The following is a 20042-nucleotide window of genomic DNA, read 5'->3' on the forward strand; positions in this document are numbered from 1 at the left end:
CCTTTTATCTATATCCTTGTCATCATCTTCTCTCACTTGTTCTCAAAATTTGGGTGCCATTGTTCTGTAATGCTTAGTTATTCTTCTTTTTCTTGCACATGAATAACTCGGCCTTGGCCAAGTAAGATTGCAAGCATGTAACTGATGTTTATATTATGAATTATGATGGACCTTTCTGGCTTGTGGATGCAGAAATTTCATCAATGATTGAAGTCAATAAAAATTCACTGTCTAACTAAAAAAGTGATTATTAATGTGCGCTCATTACACACCAGAAAACTCGTATAATAATTTGGCAAACAATACAGAGATAAAAGCGAACAACGCCCTTGTTCACGTTTTCATGACACTCCGAAAAACACAAACATTTACACTCTAATACAATTTATTCACCATTATGAAATACAAAGCACACATAATTTCATCTCAGTTCAACCAGAGATATCAATGGACTTGACCTCAGGCTTCTTCACCTCCACCTTAGGAACCGTAACAGTCAGCACCCCATTCTCCATCCCAGCTTTCACCTCCTCCACCTTGGCATCCTCCGGCAGCCTGAACCTCCTCAGAAACCTCCCACTGCTGCGCTCCACGCGGTGCCACTTCTCATTCTTCTCCTCCTTATCCCTCTTCCGCTCTCCACTGATCTGCAGAACCTTGCCTTCTTCCACCTCCACCTTCACCTCTTCTTTCCTCAGCCCCGGGAGATCCGCAATGAACACGTGAGCCTCCGGAGTCTCCTTCCAGTCAATGCGCGTGTTCGCGAACGCTGCCGTCTCTTTTCCGTATTCAGAATTGATCAGAGGGAGGCCCTGGAAAGGGTCCCAGATGTCGAGAGAGAAGGGGTCGAAGACGTTGCTTCTGCGGCCTCCGAAAAAGCTTGGAATGATCGACATTTGCGAGGCTTGTACAAGAACTGATTTGTATTAGTTGTTGCTTGTGCTTTTGATACTTGAATGTTGCATTACGAGACAGGGGACGAGGTATTTATAGGAACTTCCTGGGGCTGTTCGGTATGGCACCAGCGTTCTCTCGTTTCTTCCGGGAATGTGTAGCCGAATAAAAAAGTTTATCTAAAATATAATGGAGAAGAGCTCTCTGGAAAGAGTCGTTCCATTGCTTTTAACATGCAAAGACCTGGTTTCCACGAGATCATTCTGGTTTCTACTCCATTACTAGTACTTGTGTTGTAAAAAACGAGAATCGGTGAAGTCACGGAATAATGATCAATTAGAAATTAATTGTATTGATCGAGAATTAATAGATTTGATCGGGAATCAGTCCAGTGAAACATGGATTAATCAGTGATTTTTTATTTATTTTGTCAATGATTAATCGTGATTAATTACCAAATTTTAGACAGAACTCCATAGTTGTAATTAACTTACTAAAAATGTTCTACTTTATGATTCTCAAATGTATTGTTAAGACAAACCAATGTATCTATCAATTTGCATTACCTCATTAGAATTTCAACTAGATTGCTTATATTGTGGTAAGATAATAATAAATGTCATATTCAAAAAATTTGACTCCTTGAATATCTAGAAATATTCTCGTAAAACAAACAAATAATTACACTTATTTGTAGAGATAAAGAGGACATTGGTATATATTTACTGATACAACTTTCAACATGAATATTTGAAAACAGAGATACAAATCTAGTACATCACAACTTAAATCTAGGATTTAACATAAAAACAATGTACATATAAAGGGGACATTTTATTTGTTTTGACAAGACACAAAGGAGCCCAAGTGTCTGATTTAGATAGCCTGTATTGTTTTCTCTGATATTCTATTTCTCTATAACAAAGGTGTATAATCCAAAAATCTTGACATAATTTTTCCAAAATTTTCAAACAGAAATTACAATGTGCTACTAATTGCCAACTATTACAAAAGCACGTCTTTGCAAGTTAACCTTTGCCTAACACAAAAGACCCAACTGAAGATATAATTTTGAAATGGCATCTCAAAGACACCAAAGAAGCTTGCTAATTCGTAAAAAGAAAACAGCCAGTAGACACCTACAGTTCGCATGGTTATGTGCCTTGACATCATCTACTGCTGTGAAGCAAAAATCTTTGATGTATCTTACAGAACATGTTATTTTCTGTGTGCTTCCTGAGGTATCAGTAACTCTTCATAGTCATCAACTTCAACCTGGTAACATATAAAGCTTAGTTTTCAGCAGGGACTTGTACGCAAAAAAGATGAAGCAAACAATTGTGTACCTCATATCTATTGCCGCCAAAAGTGTACTCCACAAGCAAATGCTTAACCTCGCCAGGACATGGATCACAGAAGCCCATGATACCCGATTTCTTTACACCCTCATGTAGCTGTTGAGCACACATCAGAAGCGCATATCAATCAATAAATGAAAATTTCGCTACTCTCTAGCTGGTATATATAAGCTGTCATTACTGGTAATAGAATTATAGGGACTATAAACACTAGCAGCAACTAGCAGTCTAGCACATCAGCGTTGAACCACAAATGGAACATGTTTGTCAAGGAACTGTTACTGGTTATTTTACAAATTGAGAAAGTGAACGAGTCAACCACCTAATAAATTTCATTGAAGAAGGCTCCACAATAGACGTAAAGATATATAAAAAATACTAGATGATTATAAAGAAGTTCTTTGCAAGTGGTGCTTAGAAGTTGCTCATCCATAAACATACAACTTTGTAGGCACAAATTCAGTTTTTTTGTACAAATTAACCAACAGAAGTCCAATGATATATACCTTAAGTTGCCCAGAATCATTGACTAGAAAATTTAATGGTAAGGTGACATCGATAACTTGTACAGCCAACTCATCCTTCTGTTCTTCCGACTGAAACCTATTCTTCAAAATTTTTTGATTTCCATATTTTGCTTCTGTTATCACCAGTCCACCTATTTCTAATCGCCGACTTCTTTTCCTATTGGCAACGTTTTCTAGCAACCGTTGAGCTTTCTCAGCTAATGCCCTCACGTGCTGGACCTATATAAACAAAAAAAGATTACTAAATGCATGAATTATATTCTGAGATGCTAAGAAAGAGTGTAAGAAGCAACCACAAATAAGATAACGATGACAATATAATAATCTCCCTCTACCATTTTTGTGTTGGACAAACTACAGTCGTTTAGTAGAGTCATCAAAATATAGATAGCAGCTAGCAACATCCTACTTCAAAGCAATAAAAAACATGAAAAAACCCTTCTAGTCTATTATAGAGGTTATAAATATCATGGAAAGAAACTATAAAAAAAAAAAAAGAATCACAGTTAGCATTCTTTTCTTTGCCAACGACAAACGATCTTGCTTATTCAGTTCCAATATTTGGAGGAAAAAGTTTAGGTTGCTTTGCAGCAGCTCAACCTTTTGTACATATTTTGGAATGTTGGAACTAGTGCATTGCAAAATTTTGAAGGTTCCAATAAAACCATTAGCTTTTTGCACATGAGGCCATGTAAATGACCTTCTGTATACACGAGTGCATCAAAGGCAGTAAGTGTATGAAACAAGCAGAATAATTTACAACCCAAGAAAAGCTAAAACTACAGTGCTGTAAATGAATTTCTGTACCTCAGCTTGAGTTCGATGCATATTCTCCATTGCTTTCTGTTTTTCCCGTCTCAAGTAATAAGGTTTAAGACACGACTGCAAGCATAGACAAGTAGACAAATCAGATGGCAAGTAAAAATGTTTAGACTTCAAGCATATGGATCAGCTAATGACTTGTTTAGCTTCAGTATCTAACAGGTATACGTAATTACTGGTGCAGCATGAAAGAGCACAGCTTTGAATCTAATAGGATCAAACAATGAATATGTGCAACATAAATACAGATGTATATAACTAGATTCATCCCAAGGGTAAAGTGGTACATTTTATATAGCTCAAGAAATGACTTGTAACACTTGATACATTGCTAGTACGGAGATGCCTCTTAATGCATCGAAATTGTCTGTCGTACAGTTTATTCTATTGCCATCCCTCTGTAATATAGGATGGTAGTTCACAAACTGAACAACAGCTACATAAGTAAAGATAAGTACTTCTTCTATCCTTCCACTTCTACTCATATAAAAGTTTAAACAGAACATTCGTTACCAACCATTTATTAAACAAGCTGATTTGATGATATTTACTTGATCCATATTAAAAAATTTAGAAGTATCAGACCATATCCAACTTCTTTAGCAGAAGAAATGCCTTCACATCACTTTGTATTGGCCTTCTGACATACTAACCAGAAGTTTTGCAGATACATATTGGCTACTAACATAAGTTTCCACATATATATAACAAGCAAACTATAATGCAAACAAACTGGGAAACTTATATTAATGTGATAAACAGGTGTGAATGTGTGACTATGAAACAGAGCAAGCTAAATATTCGTAGGTGTACGAAGTGAAACAAACGATGAAAGAGTTGAGAATTATATCACTAAATAATAGATTATAGAGGTGTAAGGACTGCAACACAGTGGAGTCACTTTTGGAATCAAAGGTCCATGGACCACCCTAATATATACGAACTCAGCAGTGTGTTTCAGTTTGAGTCTCATTGTTCTGTTCAAGACTCAAAGAGATAATGTATATATTATTCAACACTACTGTTAAGGAATCCAGTAATACAATTTAATAGGAAAATAATAAAAGTTCAGTTTGTGCAACAACCTTAAGCACGAAATAAAGTGAAGTTGGAATAATTAATGCTCCAGCAGCAGTTGTTACATTCAGATGGCTAGAGAGCAAAATCTGCACACAACGGCTCAATATAAGGGACGAAATTAATAGCTATAAGCAAATAGTGCAGATCTGTTTTTCATAAACCTGCAAAAGCATTATAAAATGATCTACATTGTTTGTCAGAATGTACATTCAAAGAATAAGGTATTTCAATCTCTAGCTCACACGCAAGATTTTGGTAGACTTTTGAGGTATGATAAAAGCTTGTTCTTTGTTTTATACTTTTATCCACTATAAGACTATAAGAGTGCCTTCACAAAGCTGAATCATAATCAAAGCATAAGTGAGGTCACTGGCTGAACTAAGGAAATTTATGAATCAGAGTGCTAAAATTTTAGTTTAAGGATTGAATTTGAATACTATAAGCAATCAAACAAAGGTGTTTCAAAGTATTATATTAGGTGACTAGGGTGCATGAAGTGGTAAAAACAAAGAAATTCATAATAAAAGATTTGAAGTAAATTAATATAAGGAGATCAGAACTGTCTGTGAAGGCAATTTAGAACTTCTATTCCAATCATTTTTCCTTTTCTTTAGGCGGCAGCGGCGGGGGGTTGGGGGTGGGGGACGGGGCGGGGCGGGGCGGGGGGGGGGGGGGGGGGGGGGGGGGGGTTACTGAAACTTAGCACGCTGAAATTGCACTTGCACTTACAGGGATGACCAGTTTCTGCCCACCTCGGTGAAATTCAAATCTCCAAAAGATACCCTTCATATACAAGAAAAAGTACAAGGTCATTAAGCAGAATAAACATTTTAATCAAATATATATTAACATAGCTTAAAAGAAAACCAGCATTAATGGAATACACTCAAGATCTAAAAAATTCATTGAGGCACTTGGAAAACCTAATTTTGTCCTCCTTGCTTTGGACCAGACATCTTCCCACACCTGAAGCCCAGCTCCCTTTTGGGACGGAAACGTAAAGGTTTTCAACTTTTTGAAATCCTTAAATTTATGAGAAAAGGATACGAGACATCTTTTTACTTTAGATGACAGACAAGCAGAATATTTAATTGTGCACTACTAAGAAAAATAATTGCATGTTTATTTTGTTAGTTTTAATGGTATGCTATTTTAACAGCACTCCTGCTAATTTGCACACAGAAAATAAAATAAGAAATACATTAGAATTTACTACACTTTATTTTCTTTTTAATACAGTTTCACACCGTTTTTACTGCATGCCTTTACGGTCCTATCAGATTTCATCCTATCATTCACTTTCTTTAGTCTTTTAACAGCTTCTTGAAAGTCTTTTCATTCTTTTGTACAAAAACTTGAAAATTTTCAACTATATCATAAATATTTTAGAAGTCAAGGTTTTCAAGGAAACAACCTCTTTACTTAAAACAGCCTCTTTACTTCTAGAAGTAGGTCAGAAACTAGGATATTAGCTTCTATATTTATCATTGTTTTTGTGTTTTCTGTTTATAACTGCAGTGAAGTAAAGATAGAACAGAGCATTAGAGAAAGATTTGAGAGAGAGCAGAGAGCAGAGAGCATTCAGAAAGGGATCAGACAGATAGACAGAGTTGACAGAGAGATATATATCTAACAGATCAGAGGTAGAGGTAAAAGCTTAGAGAAGAACTTAGTATAGTCTTGTAGGGAGACAGGTGAGGAAATTGGTGGAACAAGTTTGATTTTCATATCATTCGTGATTCAACATACTAGAAATTAACTAATTCATTTTCATATCATTCGTAATCCATACTAAAAATCAACTACAAGTTCTATTTATTGACTCAGTTAACTAGTAACTACTTCCGAGAAAAGATAACCCCTGCACATTTATACCAACTAATACTGCTATTACTTGGTAGTCACACCACTATAATTAGGTAATCTGCAAATATAGGCAAGTATAGGCCAGTCCTGACAAAAGTAGGGGTAAGATCAGAGTATATATCACCCTTTCCATGCCCTACTTCCGAATGAGACATATTGGGTAACTTTGGTTCCACACTAGCCACTCGAAGTAAGCAAAATATACGATGTAATAAAGAGCTAAAAAATGTCCAGAGATCCAACCTTACATAAATGTGATGGTATATTAGATAAAATACTGAATTCCTTACATGCATGAAGTTAAATTTCCTAAAAGTTCTACATATCATCCATCCATTCTCAAAGTTGATAAGGAGACTGTGGTAGCAGGAGCTTAGGTCTTTCACATACCAGCTCCTAGCTATATTGAAATTAACAAGTACCTATCTTGAGCTATCTTAGAAACAAAGACATCCAATAAGAGATAACATAAGGAAACAACTAAATCTATAGTACAACAATTTGCTTCTACCAAAAAATACCTGGATTCCTATTGCATATAACATGCGTACAGTGCTGAACTTAGAAATTTTCCTTCCACCTCCTAGTTCAATTTCAAGTGCACGGCTGACAATCATAATAAAGTTACAACTTAGTAATCTGGCATGTCAAATGAATTGTAACACATAAATTTGTTCAAAAAAACATAAACAAAAAATCAAAAAATAAAACAACCCATTTATTCTTATAGCCAGTGTATTTTAGTATAATGCATCCTCTATCCCACTTATATCTAACAAACTTTCTGCAGGACATAGTACATATGCAGGTGCATATATACCACTGACTCTAATTCTTCAGCATAATGTGATGCTTGAAGTTTTAAGAGTAACAGTGTTTAGCCTGCAGAACTTCATCTTGAGCCATCATCTCATGCCCCTCTTACACTGTCTTGATGACAAGGACACCATGATGCCAATGATATATACTAAGATTTAGTTTCTACATATATAGAAAAATAAGACTACTATAGTAAGAATAAACTTGGCACCATTAAAAAATTTATAGGTGAAATCACTATGACAATGAGCAAAAGAAAAGATATATACACAAACACCATATTTGTGTCATCCGTGGTACTTAAATTAAATTAGCATGCATAGATTGGAAAAAAATAATTATTAATAAGAAAAAAAGCTGCCATCCCAACTTAAAATTGGCATACAGGCTATTTACAGATTAAACCTCATATGTTTGCATGCAATTATACTTGGGCATTATTTTCAACCAACTCCTGTTCCAAATTTAGAGATCCCTAACATATGCTCCTCAGTTACAGCTTCTTTCTCTTTTGCTTAATTTCCTTTATGTTTACTTTTCTACTTTTTTCTAGCCTGCACTGCAGCCACTTTGTGATATAAGCAACCTCAACTTGTGCAATCCAGACCATACTGCCTCTTTTGGATCAGATATGTCTAATAGTTAATTTCAGGTGAATTGAGAAACAGTTCTCTTATACTAAAATCTGGGAGGGCTACCGTGGCAATCCCATTTCTTAGTTGTATTGAAACTTGAAAGGAACAATTAGCACTAAATATGGAGAGCGGAAAGGTAAAATTGTAGTTTTATATGTGTTAAATGAATAGCACCAAAAGTGATCGAAAGTTACATTTTTAAGGACCTATAAAACAACCAATTGTAAATGCAATAATGTTAACTGGATAGACTATATGCACTTCAACAGCAAAGTTTCTTTTTAATTTCTACTCCAGATGCTTCACGAGGAATTTTGGACTAAAGATAAGTTGATAACTGTCAAGCATGGATATGATCACCTACATGGCCAATTTATTCTTTCTAAAATAGCAAACATATATCAACTAGATTTTTAAATGGTAGACAGAAGATATCAGCAGATCAAGCCGAGTGCAAAATGTCAGCTTACAAAACTTTGAGCAATGCTTTCATCAATATGGATACTACTTTAAAAATCGTCAAAGACAATAGATCATAACAGTGAAAATGCACCTTCCTACTTTAGCAGCAACTCTTCCATGAGATTTCGAGGAAAAGTGATGAGTGTAATGAGCAGATGCCCCTACAGCATTTGTGCCAATCTGCAGTGATTAAAAAAGGGGACAAGGCAGCTAGTCTTTTTAGCTTTAATCTTTTGTGACAGATTGGAACACATTGGACTTGATAAATATGAGATGCACATCAGGTGGAAACTAATACTGCTGGAATGGATTTATGGAATATATCTTTGCATACATATATAGAGCCTAAACTAAGAATCCATCAGAACAATCCATTATTGATGATCCAATAGTTTAAGTTCTTACTGGTGAGTTGGCGTACCACAAATGGTGGTTCGCATCATCTGCATTGGTGATATCTGGTTTTTAAAATTCCTACGCTAAGATGGCTCTTAGGGTAACATAACTCTATATTTCTATGCTAAATTGGTTTTTAGGGGAACGTCATCTATACATATGAGAAACAGAGAGAGATACACAGATAGTCGGACTAAACAATACGCACACACAAACATACACTATGTTCTTCACCTTTATAACATACCCTAATCTTGTGAATGGGAAAAACCATGAATTTTTACTCTTACAGGTCAAAAATGAGCAGAATTTCTTCTAACCATCTCATTACATTGTGGCTGTGTTGCTCAGACTTGGCTAAAAGTTCCCGATATGGATAAGTGTCCATGTGTCGAACTCGGTAATATTTTAAAATGTTACATGTTTTTGGCATAAAATAAGTGTCCTAGACCAAGTGTCCATGTCCGAGTGTCTAGTGTCCCACACGGGTACTTCCAAGGCAAAATGAAGAGTCCTAGTAACATAGCATTGTGGAGATGTGTAACAATGTTTGTTCAATGGTGTTTGGTTAATACATAGCAAATCAATTTTTGGAAATATAAATATAGTAGCAAAGGTCATGTTTACTACGCAGACAAAAATCATGAACTTAAGAACTTCAAATCTTGAAGCAAGAAATGTTCTGTCCTATCTCCGTATGTTAGCCTCTCCAAGCGTCCATTTTCTCATTGAACATAGGGTAGAAAACCATTGTCAGGTATAGTTATTGTTACTGTTTTTTTTCCTAATCTCCCTATTCATAAAATATATGGCAATTCTTCCAACAAATGGTTCCATGAATCTACAATAATGATTTTCTATTTAGGTTTTCAATAGTTAACGATAAACTTGCTATGACAATACTTATCACTAATCACTGTCTATTTAATTAGTAAATCTATTCCAAAAAAAGTTGACAAATGTTCATCTTTCTTAGTAAGAACTTCAATGGGTGTAAGTTAATTCATTATATCACAAGGAATTTAATCGATAGAGGAAATGTGGAAGTTAAACAAAATGGAAAATTGAATAGACCTTTATCCCTCCAGCTGCAGACATTTTCTCATCTTTCTTACGCCATCCAACAGAGATTAATGACTCTGGACCTAAAGAAAGCTCAATCTGGATGCCAAGAGAACATAGAAATAATGATAATTAAGGAATACAAATATTTTCCAGACAGATTGTTTGAACCTCAAGAGGTTAAAATTATCATACAAATAATAAAAGGTCTGTGGTCTAGATATTTTTTATCTTGTACTTTTCATAATATTAGGATGTCAGACCGGTGAAATCATCTAAATCCGTATCTACTGTAATATGCAATTTAAGAACCTATAAGTCTAAAACATGGCAAAGATAAGAGCACTTACGTTTCCATTAGTAGACTCCGACAGCTGTCGCGTCCAAGCATTGGTAAGATTGATCGAGCCATCTTTTAAAGACATGGCAAGGCCCATTGTTGCATTGGCGTTGGCAGATAGTTGTCTGGGGTATATGATAGAAAATTTGGGTAAAAAGAGAAATGTAAGGTAAAGCCAATATTACTAATTTCATTAATTGACGCACCGAGATGTTTGTACGCCAATGAGAGACTGTAAACCAGCAGACGCCATGAATTCTATTGTTGAAGCAGAAGATATCTGATGCCTAAGGACAGCAGTGGTAGCAGCACCGCCAGATTCTCCGGTAACTGCTAGATTACCACCAACAGCAATAAGGTTCCTTTTTGAGAGTTGAGATTGAACTTCACTGGTCATGGACATCCTGTAATAATTTAAAAGATTAAAATTATCAAGATGAAATACCAGATACTTGTATATAAAAGTATACAAGATGATAACAGCGAAAAATTTCTGTTGGGGAGGGGGGGGGGGGGGGGGGGGGGGGGGATGAACTTTTCGGGATAGTTCAATCAGGTGGATAATCTATTCTAGCAGATCCAACTAGACCACCCAAAATAATAAGGATCCGGGTCCCTGACATACGAATGTTGCAGTATACTATCAACATACACATATTTTCTGCTAGAAGGCATTAAGCCTAAATTTTTGATGTAAATGCGGTGGCAACAATGTCTTCGAAAAATCACTCATCCTAGGGTTTTTACCTTCCAGCGGTTTTTTCCAGCCGGTAGTATGCTGCTAATAATTGATTGTTATGGACCATTACCCAAATAATTAATGTTATTTAGACTATAAGGAGAGCATGCCTATTATTTCGGAAAAAGAAGGTTCTGAGTTCTGACCTATGGATTAGAAGCTGGTATATAAATTGACTTCAATAGTAAAAACAACAAAACAAAATAATATAATTTTACTCTGTTGTTATAGAGGACAAATGTGCTGCATAAATCTACATAGGATAGAACATTAGAACCTTCATGTTGCAGAAAAATAATCACAAGTAATCCATATCCTGATTAACTCAGTAAAACAACTAAAGAACAAAAATAGTTTTACCCTCGCATGATTCCATGACCATTAAGAAATTGCGGAAGCGACAAATTTGCGAGAATCACGCCTGAAGGTAAGAGGGTTAAGACTTTTGAATTTTGCTTCTGCCGCCTCAATCTCTCAAGTTCTTCCTTAATCTCTTCAACTCGGTCTAATTTCGGACCGAGCTCTAAACCAGAAGTTAGCCCTTCCATACCATATATATCATATATCTGTCTTTTATTCACATCAGATAAAATTTCATAAGCTTCACATATCCGTTGAAAATTTTCTGTAGCAATATCCTTCATCTGAAAACAAGAGTTGTGGTATTGTTATCAGTCAGTATTTATTTAAGTAAAAGAGTGCAGCAGGAAAGATGATAATCACTGAGAGAGATAAGCCCCAAAAAAGATATTCCAATATAATTCCAAGGTTATGTTAGAGACGAGAAACATTGCAACCTTATTGGGTGCCAGCAACAACATCGCAGTGAGTATTGCTATGATATTATTTAGGAATTACCACATATCCTGATCATTTCATGACTCTTAACAAATCCTGATCATTTCATGTCTCTCACTCAACTTTTCAATTCAAAAAATACAATAACAAAATCCGTAACTACCCTGGTGACGTGTCGTCCTCATTGGTTTGCTCCTTTATTGATGCAAACTCCTCTTTTCTAGTGACATATGACAATTTTTTGAAATTTTAAAAATAAACCACAAGAACTTCTTACAAAACATAAAGCTCACGACTCCATCCTATAGCAGAATTTTTTAGCACCATAGTTGTTGGAAACTAACAGCGCAACAAAAAGCAAGGGGCTCCCAAAGCATTAGTGCAATGCGAAGTGCATATAGTAAATATATATATCAAGCCATAGATGCAATAATAATGAAGTATATTAACTTAACTCATAAGATATCAAGTGCGACAAAAAGTTCTAGTGGTATCCACTCTGCAGGCGGCAATACGCGACTTGTCTTTATTATAATAATAAAAAAAGATAAAGATAACATAAAATTGAGTTCATTTTTCAACCATAATCTCTTTCTTAAAGAATCCAGAATTATTTTCTCATAGTTTGGATGTTCCGATATTTGTCGATTAGAATGAGGCCCAAATCTATAAAATAAGTCAGTTTCTTCAAGTTAATCATATCTTTTCAAAGCGCGGGAAAAGCATGCCCCCGCTATTGCGTTCTCTAAAAGTGTTGGTTCTTTCAAGCAAAATGGTTACTTATTTCTCAACTAGGCTTTGGGGATAATAAGGAGCTTAAAGTTATGTTTTTTCTCAGTACTGAAGTCTTAAGTCACCAAACAAATATAGTAATTTCCAATTGATAAAAAAAACAAAACTCTAATCTGTTTTTTTAAGTATATTTGATTTTACTTCCCATTCCCAAGATCAACCAAGTTTTCGAAAATGATAGGACCATTATACCCAAGAGTTCCACCCGAAGCTAACCTGATATTTAAACCCATAATCATCGTCCTATTAATCTCATAACCCCAAAAATAAATCCCAATAACATCAAATAATGCTCAATCTCAGAATCAAAAATACCACAGAACTATCATCAATCGAATCACCAAATTCCAACAAACCACCTCAATAAGTCACAAATTATTACCAAAATTGCTCAACACCCTCACATTATCACACCACCAAGGCACCAAAACAAACAAATTTACCAAGAACCTCCAAGATTTTCAAATTCCCACCAACCCATCAAAACCAAGTCCACAAAAACACACATTCACACACAACCATAATCACAAACACACATAAAAACACATACAACCAAAACAAGAAAAGGGGTTGTACTTGTACTTGTACCTGAGGAGATTGTTTATCAGGGTGATAAATTTGAGCCCACTGGCGATAAGCTTTACGAATTTCCTCATCAGAAGCTTGTGGAGATATGTGAAGCAGAGCATATAATTCCCTGTTTGGGGGCTCATTATCACTACTTTTATTATCTTCTCTCATTGTAATGGGGTTTCAAAATCAAAAGGGTTTAATGGGTTTTTGGTAGAGATTGCAGGGATGATTTATGTTTATTTTTTACTGAATTGGGGTGGGTTTATAGTTTCAAGAACAGTGAGTGTCGCAACGGCGGACTATATATAAGTATAGCATTTTTGTTGTCAAACGGAGTCAGAGAGCTCCGGCTTTGCTTCACCCGGGTTTTCTGTTGAGCCTTTTTTCAATTTCTTGTTTAACAAGATAATTAATTATTATTTTCAGAATAAGATAATTAAAATTTATATAATGGTGACAACTTGAACAACGGTGGAATGACAAACTTAAAACTAATCATTTAAGTAATTAAGTATTTTGAAGAAAGATAAAATTGGATCATAGATTTTGTACGTTATGCAAGAAAAATATTCTATACTCCCTACGTTTCTAAAAACGTTTCCCGTTTGAAATGTCGGCACTGTTTATAATACGAGACAGATTACTGATTTACGTCTAATGTATAAACAAAATATAGTTATGAATGATCTTATTAGTGTGTATGTGTACTTTAATATAGTGAAGATTTTATATTTAATACTAATATAAAATCAAAGATATTGATGATCAAAATTGTGTTGACAAACGTGATAAGTACAAATGGGAAAAGTATTTAGAGACGAAGGGAGTATCCTACTATTATAATATGCAAGTAAAATATAATATGTATAATAAAATATTGTAAACTATTTTATTATACATATTATATTTATAAATATCATTAGTCCATTAAAACTTTTCAAAATTATGTATATTCCACAAGTAAAATATTAAAAAGTAAAACATTAAAAATCTTATATAAGTTTTACGAACAGAACTTTGCAACACATATTGTTACACAAAAACATGTTTTAATTGCAATATATATATATATATATATATATATATATATATATATATATATAATTCTGAGTTTTTTAGTAAATTTTATAAAATAATGTATCTTATGATATTTTGTTTGTAGAATATGTATGGTCTTCAAGATTATTCATGAAATAGTTGAAGAGCACTTCGGGCTAAGTCATACAAGAAAGTCCGTGACTTGATAGAGTTTATTACGACAAATCATGTGTTTCAGAACCCGACATCAAGCCAAAGGATTACTGATTTACTACAAATTGATTAATCCACCATCATTGCTACCCAACTAATAACAATCTCTATCAAATTTGATTGCATCACAAAGGTGATCAACATGTTGTCACAAGCTTGTGAGCTTTAGATGCTAGAGCAAAGTGCTAATGTAGATGATTGTATAAACTATGTGAGAAATTAAACATAAATGCAATGGAATGTGTCTCAATATTACAACCCCAACAGTGGAATTCATCCTAACTTTAGTTGGTCGAATAAAGGCCAACGAAAATAGACTGGTCAACACGAATAATTTGTATTCATGGAAAAGAAGAGAAATATTTACTATCTATAAGATTAGATAGTTCAAGGGTTGAAAGCGATAACCCTTATGTTAGCAAGAGAGAGTGGTGTATGTGTGATGCTTTTTGACATTTGTGATTAGACCGCGATGGTACCACAGGGATGGTATATGCTAGATGGTAGTGATCGAGCCATATAGTGGAACCGTGAGGATGGAAGACCAGAATTTCCTTTAATAAATTATGTTGTATGCTTTAATTTCAGCTTTTCTTGTGCATCTACTTTGATTTTTTTATTAAAGTTGATTTTATTATTTAAATGTCATTATGTTGATCTCGTTGATCTAGTGGACTTGCTGAGCAATCAACTACTCATTCTTGTACAACTTTAAAATATGTGAACAATAAAGAGTGAACATGACACATATCTAAAAGACGGTCCGGAAGTGAGCAGCAACAAGGGCAAGGAGAAAGCGCGACAAAGAAGCTAGAAGGAGGATTAGCTGGAGAGTTCCTGTGGCGAAGGTGATGTTGGTTATCTTTATAGTATATGGTTATGTATTTTATAGTTTAATAATATATCAGATAGAGATGTAAGGAGACGATCGATCATGGACTTGTGTGAGGTGAATTTGTATAGTAAGACAAGTATGCCAAAGATGTTCTGACGGCCTGGATCCACAGGATGTGGGTCTAGAGGCGTCACATGACATGTATAATGTCACCGAGTGACTAGAAGAATCGTAAGTGATATCATACATTTTTGCTAATTGATTTTAAAGACTGTGCGCTATCATCATACTTTGGTTCTCTTTGCACGAAAATATGACGCATTAAACAATTTTCCTTTTAAAGTCACTCATATTCATACAAAACCCCGCAAACCAGTTTCTGCTTTAGTTTGTGCCACCCTTTTTCTCCATCCACAGAATTAAAAAGGCAAAAAGAAAATTTTGAGTTATCCACATTCCAGAAAGTTCAAATATATAATTCCACAACTAAGTTTAAAAGTCTCATATATACAACCCTTATCTTAAAAACCCGATCTGTATACCAATTTAGAGTGACTTGATGGGGTTTTCTTTGTTGGCCGTTGTGAAGCTCAAGCTCTTAGCCTCTAGTTCTCAGACAATATCTTTTACTCCATATGTCGCATATCTAGTAGGTCCGTTTCTGCTTAAGGTTTTCTTGAAATTAAGATCTTTACCTCAGTTTTATGAAGATGTATTGCATGCTACAAGGTTCTTACTTTTCCAATTCAACCAAATAGCTTTTGAGATCAGGCTCGAAGATCTTGGAGATCGGAGCAGATGGGAGAGAGCTCTCCGATTGTTCACCGAGAGGATAAGGCGAATATCTTCACCTTCTGATGAGGCTCGTCGCTTGCATGATCTTTCAATGGTAGCTCTTTAATAAGTCGTTAAGTAATTATGTTGGTCGGCTCACAAATAGTTTTTATGTTGTTTATCTTATACAAAATTATCCTATTTGGTTAGTATTGTTCATGACTTCTACTTCTCACATGATGGTGCATGTTCGGTTTTTTTTTATGTTTCTTATTCTAGTTTGTTCATCACTTTATGTTTTTGTTTCTTTCTACAAAAACAATGATACTTATCCCTTTATTTACCTCAGCAGAAATTCTGTTACAATAAGCATACTTGAATTAATGTTACCAAACATGTACAAATAAAAATCGTAAAAGTAAGTACTCTCTATTAAAAAATTTGACGGATAATATTAATTAGTTATGTGTAAGAAAATTTTTTCAAATTAAAATTAGTTATATAGCTCATTTGATTTTTTTCATACAAGTATGGGTAATTTTTTAAATATTGGGGCAAGCTTCATATTTACTGATTTACCCATAAAACATTGTATTAAATATCTTCTAATCTCAGGTAAACTTAGTGTGATTGTACATGCTTTAATATCAATTTTATTTCGAAGATATGTCTACATTAGGATAACTTACGTATTTTAACTAAAATATATATTTAAATAATTGTTAAACGTGTTTGAGTTATATCATTTTATTGGATATGTTAAATATGTATTTTCATCGGACACGTTAAATGAGTTTCTTAGAGTTAACCCCGTCGAAAGCGATATAAATAAATAAATAAATAAGTCCGAGAAAATTTTTTCAATGAAAATGTTTATATCCGTTTGAGTTATACCAAAAGAAACCTATTAAAATATGTTATAATATATAAAGATCGGGTACAAATACTCACCGATCCATCAAAACTTCAAATAATATTGAAGTCTAATAGTAGTTTAAAATATTAAGCTATAAATAAATATCCCCGAAAGATTATTTTTAGGAATATATTTAGATGTGTTTTAGTATTGATTACAAATGCCTATTAAACCCTGTTATTATATTGCTTTCAAAAAAAACCCTGTTATTATATCCTTAAATTGGCCCAATGCTACCCGACGCTTTGATACACACACACATAGTTAATTTTCTCGAGAAAATACATTTATAATATAATAATCTATTTTTTTCAACTAAAATAGTTTTTTAAATAATAATAAACACATTTGAATTAATATATTTCTTTTAGGCATATTAAATACTATTTTTATCAAATATGTTGAATATGTTCAAATATAATAAACTGGGATATGTCTTTTAACGGGAATTCAAATGTAAAAGTCCAATTAAATCCAAATGAACAAATTACTGTCCACAATAATATATGAAATTGTCAATGACCTTAAACAAAATAAATCTTTTAAGGATGTATACAATACAGCAATTCGTCAAAAGAATAAATAATGAAATTTCAAAAGAATAAATAACGGAATTTCAAGCATTCAAGAAGGCTTAACTAATTGGATCTTCATATAACCAAAGATATTAATAGGCTCATTTATCAAACTCCTCACTCAGATTAGGGTCACAATCACAAGTGTTAATGTCATCCTCAACAATAATTTTTTTTTTTTACCATAATTGTTGGTTTGCTTTAACTTATCACCAACCATGATTGCCATACAATTACTCTGAGAACTGTGGATAGCGGCTTCAATAACATTTTAAGTCCTGAAAAATCAAATTGTTAACCCCTAAGCATACACTAACCAATTATGTAATAAGCTATGTTGTAAGGAAGTCTATAAAATAACAAAAAAGATCAAAGTGGGCAACGTGGGTGCTGATTTCTTCAGGGCCCTCGACGACATTCTTTAGAATACATGGATGATTTGAAGAGAAACCAGCACATGAGGAAAAACAAGTACGGTCTATAATGCTACAATTACTGATTTCTTGAGTCATTTGTAAGCAAATAACTCCAAGACCAATAAAATACAATTTTTTTGGCTACAATGATAAAAAACCAGACAAAACACATAACACAAGATTCAACAAGAAAAAGTTAAATGCTAGCTTGACTACTTAATTCAAAATTGGTATCAACAAGCTTTGCAGAACAAAAGATCATAAAACTATTTTTGTAATGGTCTAGAAAGCATAGACTTGGATACGATGAAACAGGACATGGGTACGGAGGCAAAATAATCGACCAATCATGGAAGAGTCCTGGATATGAGACTCGACAATAACATTAACAATAATAATAAAAATAGTAATCAATGATTTATATAGGTAAAAGATTAAACAAGTTTGATCAAATATAAATGACAAAAAAAGTTTGATCAAATATAAGATTCATTCTAATACATTTCCATTTCTAGAAAAATGTCCATCCCAGAAAAAAGAATATTCCGATTCTCATATATGATAAGAGAAAATAAAAGAGATCTAGTTGCGCGAGAGACCATGAAATTAAGTTAAACAAAGGTGACCTTTAGATTATTGGGCCTAAAAAGTCAGCTTATTGGGCATTTTTTAAGATTGGCCGAGTCCAAGGTCGTGTTGCCTTGTGTCGAAGGCAAGTCCACTACCATGTGTGTGTAAACATGCCACATGGGAGTTGGACAAATACTCACCCGAGTCGGTGCCGAGTTGTCGAGTTAGGGGAGTGGTGTACGACATCCATTTGGAACAGTTTGTGCTTCCTAGGTAATAGTTCACTGTGTTTCACACACGGGTTCACTTAGAAAGAAAAAAAGCATGGTATCACATTGTCTTAGAGATTAAAAAAATCCTAGTGCATAAGATGCAACACTTCTGGCGCATATATTATTTAACCATGTTACCGTCTAAACAACATTGTCAGTACTACCAATGTCGTTTAAAGTTTCTAAGAGTCACCTTGACTTCCTTAGTTATGACTTAAACTTGAAGGAAACTAAATTTAATCATTTATTTTAGCATTAATTTCACACAATGCATGAAAATAAGAAAAAGAACACGGTTTCAACTTACGCTTCCAAGCCCTCCTTATAATCACTTCTTTACATTAAACTTTGATAATTGTCTTCAGAGGTGACTTTACCCCTCCCGGAAAAATGAAAGAGGAGTAGAGCCATATGGTTGTGGTTCTTAAGTTTATGATTTAAATGTTGAAAAGTGTGCCATTATAGTTGAAAAATGGAAAGAGTTTCAGGTTTTATTTTTTCTTGAGAAACTAGACAAGAAAAAAATTTAGAAAAGAACTGAATAAGTTAAAATACCTCCATCCCCTCCGTTAATGAAGGCACAAAGGTCATCAATCGAACATATATCTTAATAATGCCTTCGCTTTGATAAAATATCAAAATTTTGAAAATGAAATAGATATAGTGATGAATAGTAATAACTACTATACATTTTTTTGCAAGCTTATTATAACTCAAGGTAAACACAAGAAGGATGGTTATGATATCGAATATACACCTCTGAATTCTTAATTATACAATTCATCGGACACTCTTGGCTTATGCGTTACTATTTTCACATATATGTGTTCAATAAGTGATTTCTGTATTCATCATCATTAATATAAATAATATCTTGAAATTATTATTACATATAACTGTAATTATCATGAATCGTACGTGGAATACATGTCCAACATCCAAATTCCCAGATTAAAGAAAATTTATGTATACATAGTGTGAAAATATATAAACAAAACAAAAAATTTTAAAACCGCAAGTGCTATGCATGTAAGAACAAGCATTCATACAGCTCTGATGTCCATGGAGCTGATATAGAAACTGGACGTTCTAGCATGCACCAAGACATTCTCCTCACCATTTCTCCATCCTGTGGCAAGGGTGGCCCCGTTGATTCACCAAATAATTAGTCATGGCATGCTTCTGCCTGAAATACTAGTCGGGGAAATAGTGACCATAAAATGGCTCGTTTTCCATCATTTGACCATGCCCATATCCTTGGGGGAACAAG

General features: G+C 34.1%; 2 protein-coding genes across 2 annotated transcripts; both read right to left on the bottom strand.

Annotated features, from left to right (window-relative positions):
- Positions 1 to 361: 361 nt before the first annotated feature.
- Positions 362 to 990, bottom strand: LOC108198740 (17.8 kDa class I heat shock protein). The gene has a single exon (XM_017366518.2). The coding sequence runs from the start codon at positions 894 to 896 to the stop codon at positions 432 to 434; it is 465 nt and encodes a 154-aa protein (XP_017222007.1). The 5' UTR covers positions 897 to 990; the 3' UTR covers positions 362 to 431.
- Positions 991 to 1825: 835 nt separating this feature from the next.
- On the bottom strand, positions 1826 to 13570 carry LOC108199887 (chaperone protein dnaJ 13). Its single transcript, XM_017367900.2, has 13 exons — positions 13179 to 13570; positions 11361 to 11644; positions 10468 to 10665; positions 10272 to 10386; positions 9934 to 10020; positions 8555 to 8643; positions 7069 to 7153; positions 5411 to 5464; positions 4687 to 4767; positions 3587 to 3661; positions 2759 to 2998; positions 2241 to 2348; positions 1826 to 2169 (listed from the first exon to the last, which is right to left on the bottom strand). Exons 1-13 carry the CDS (start codon positions 13329 to 13331, stop codon positions 2113 to 2115), a joined length of 1626 nt encoding a protein of 541 aa, XP_017223389.1. The 5' UTR covers positions 13332 to 13570; the 3' UTR covers positions 1826 to 2112.
- Positions 13571 to 20042: the final 6472 nt, after the last annotated feature.

This window comes from Daucus carota, chromosome 8 (genome assembly GCF_001625215.2).
Source record: "Daucus carota subsp. sativus chromosome 8, DH1 v3.0, whole genome shotgun sequence".
In the NCBI taxonomy this organism is placed as follows: domain Eukaryota; kingdom Viridiplantae; phylum Streptophyta; class Magnoliopsida; order Apiales; family Apiaceae; genus Daucus; species Daucus carota.

What these genes read in the sequence shown, in the direction of transcription:
- LOC108198740 (XM_017366518.2), bottom strand. Translation starts at nt 896, where the DNA reads ATGTCGATCATTCCAAGCTTTTTCGGAGGCCGCAGAAGCAACGTCTTC.
- LOC108199887 (XM_017367900.2), bottom strand. Translation starts at nt 13,331, where the DNA reads ATGAGAGAAGATAATAAAAGTAGTGATAATGAGCCCCCAAACAGGGAA. An exon ending in ATTGGCGTACAAACATCTCG is followed by an intron (nt 10,387 to 10,467) that starts GTGCGTCAATTA and finishes CATATACCCCAG; the next exon opens with ACAACTATCTGCCAACGCCA. An exon ending in TTGGCGGCAATAGATATGAG is followed by an intron (nt 2,170 to 2,240) that starts GTACACAATTGT and finishes ATATGTTACCAG; the next exon opens with GTTGAAGTTGATGACTATGA.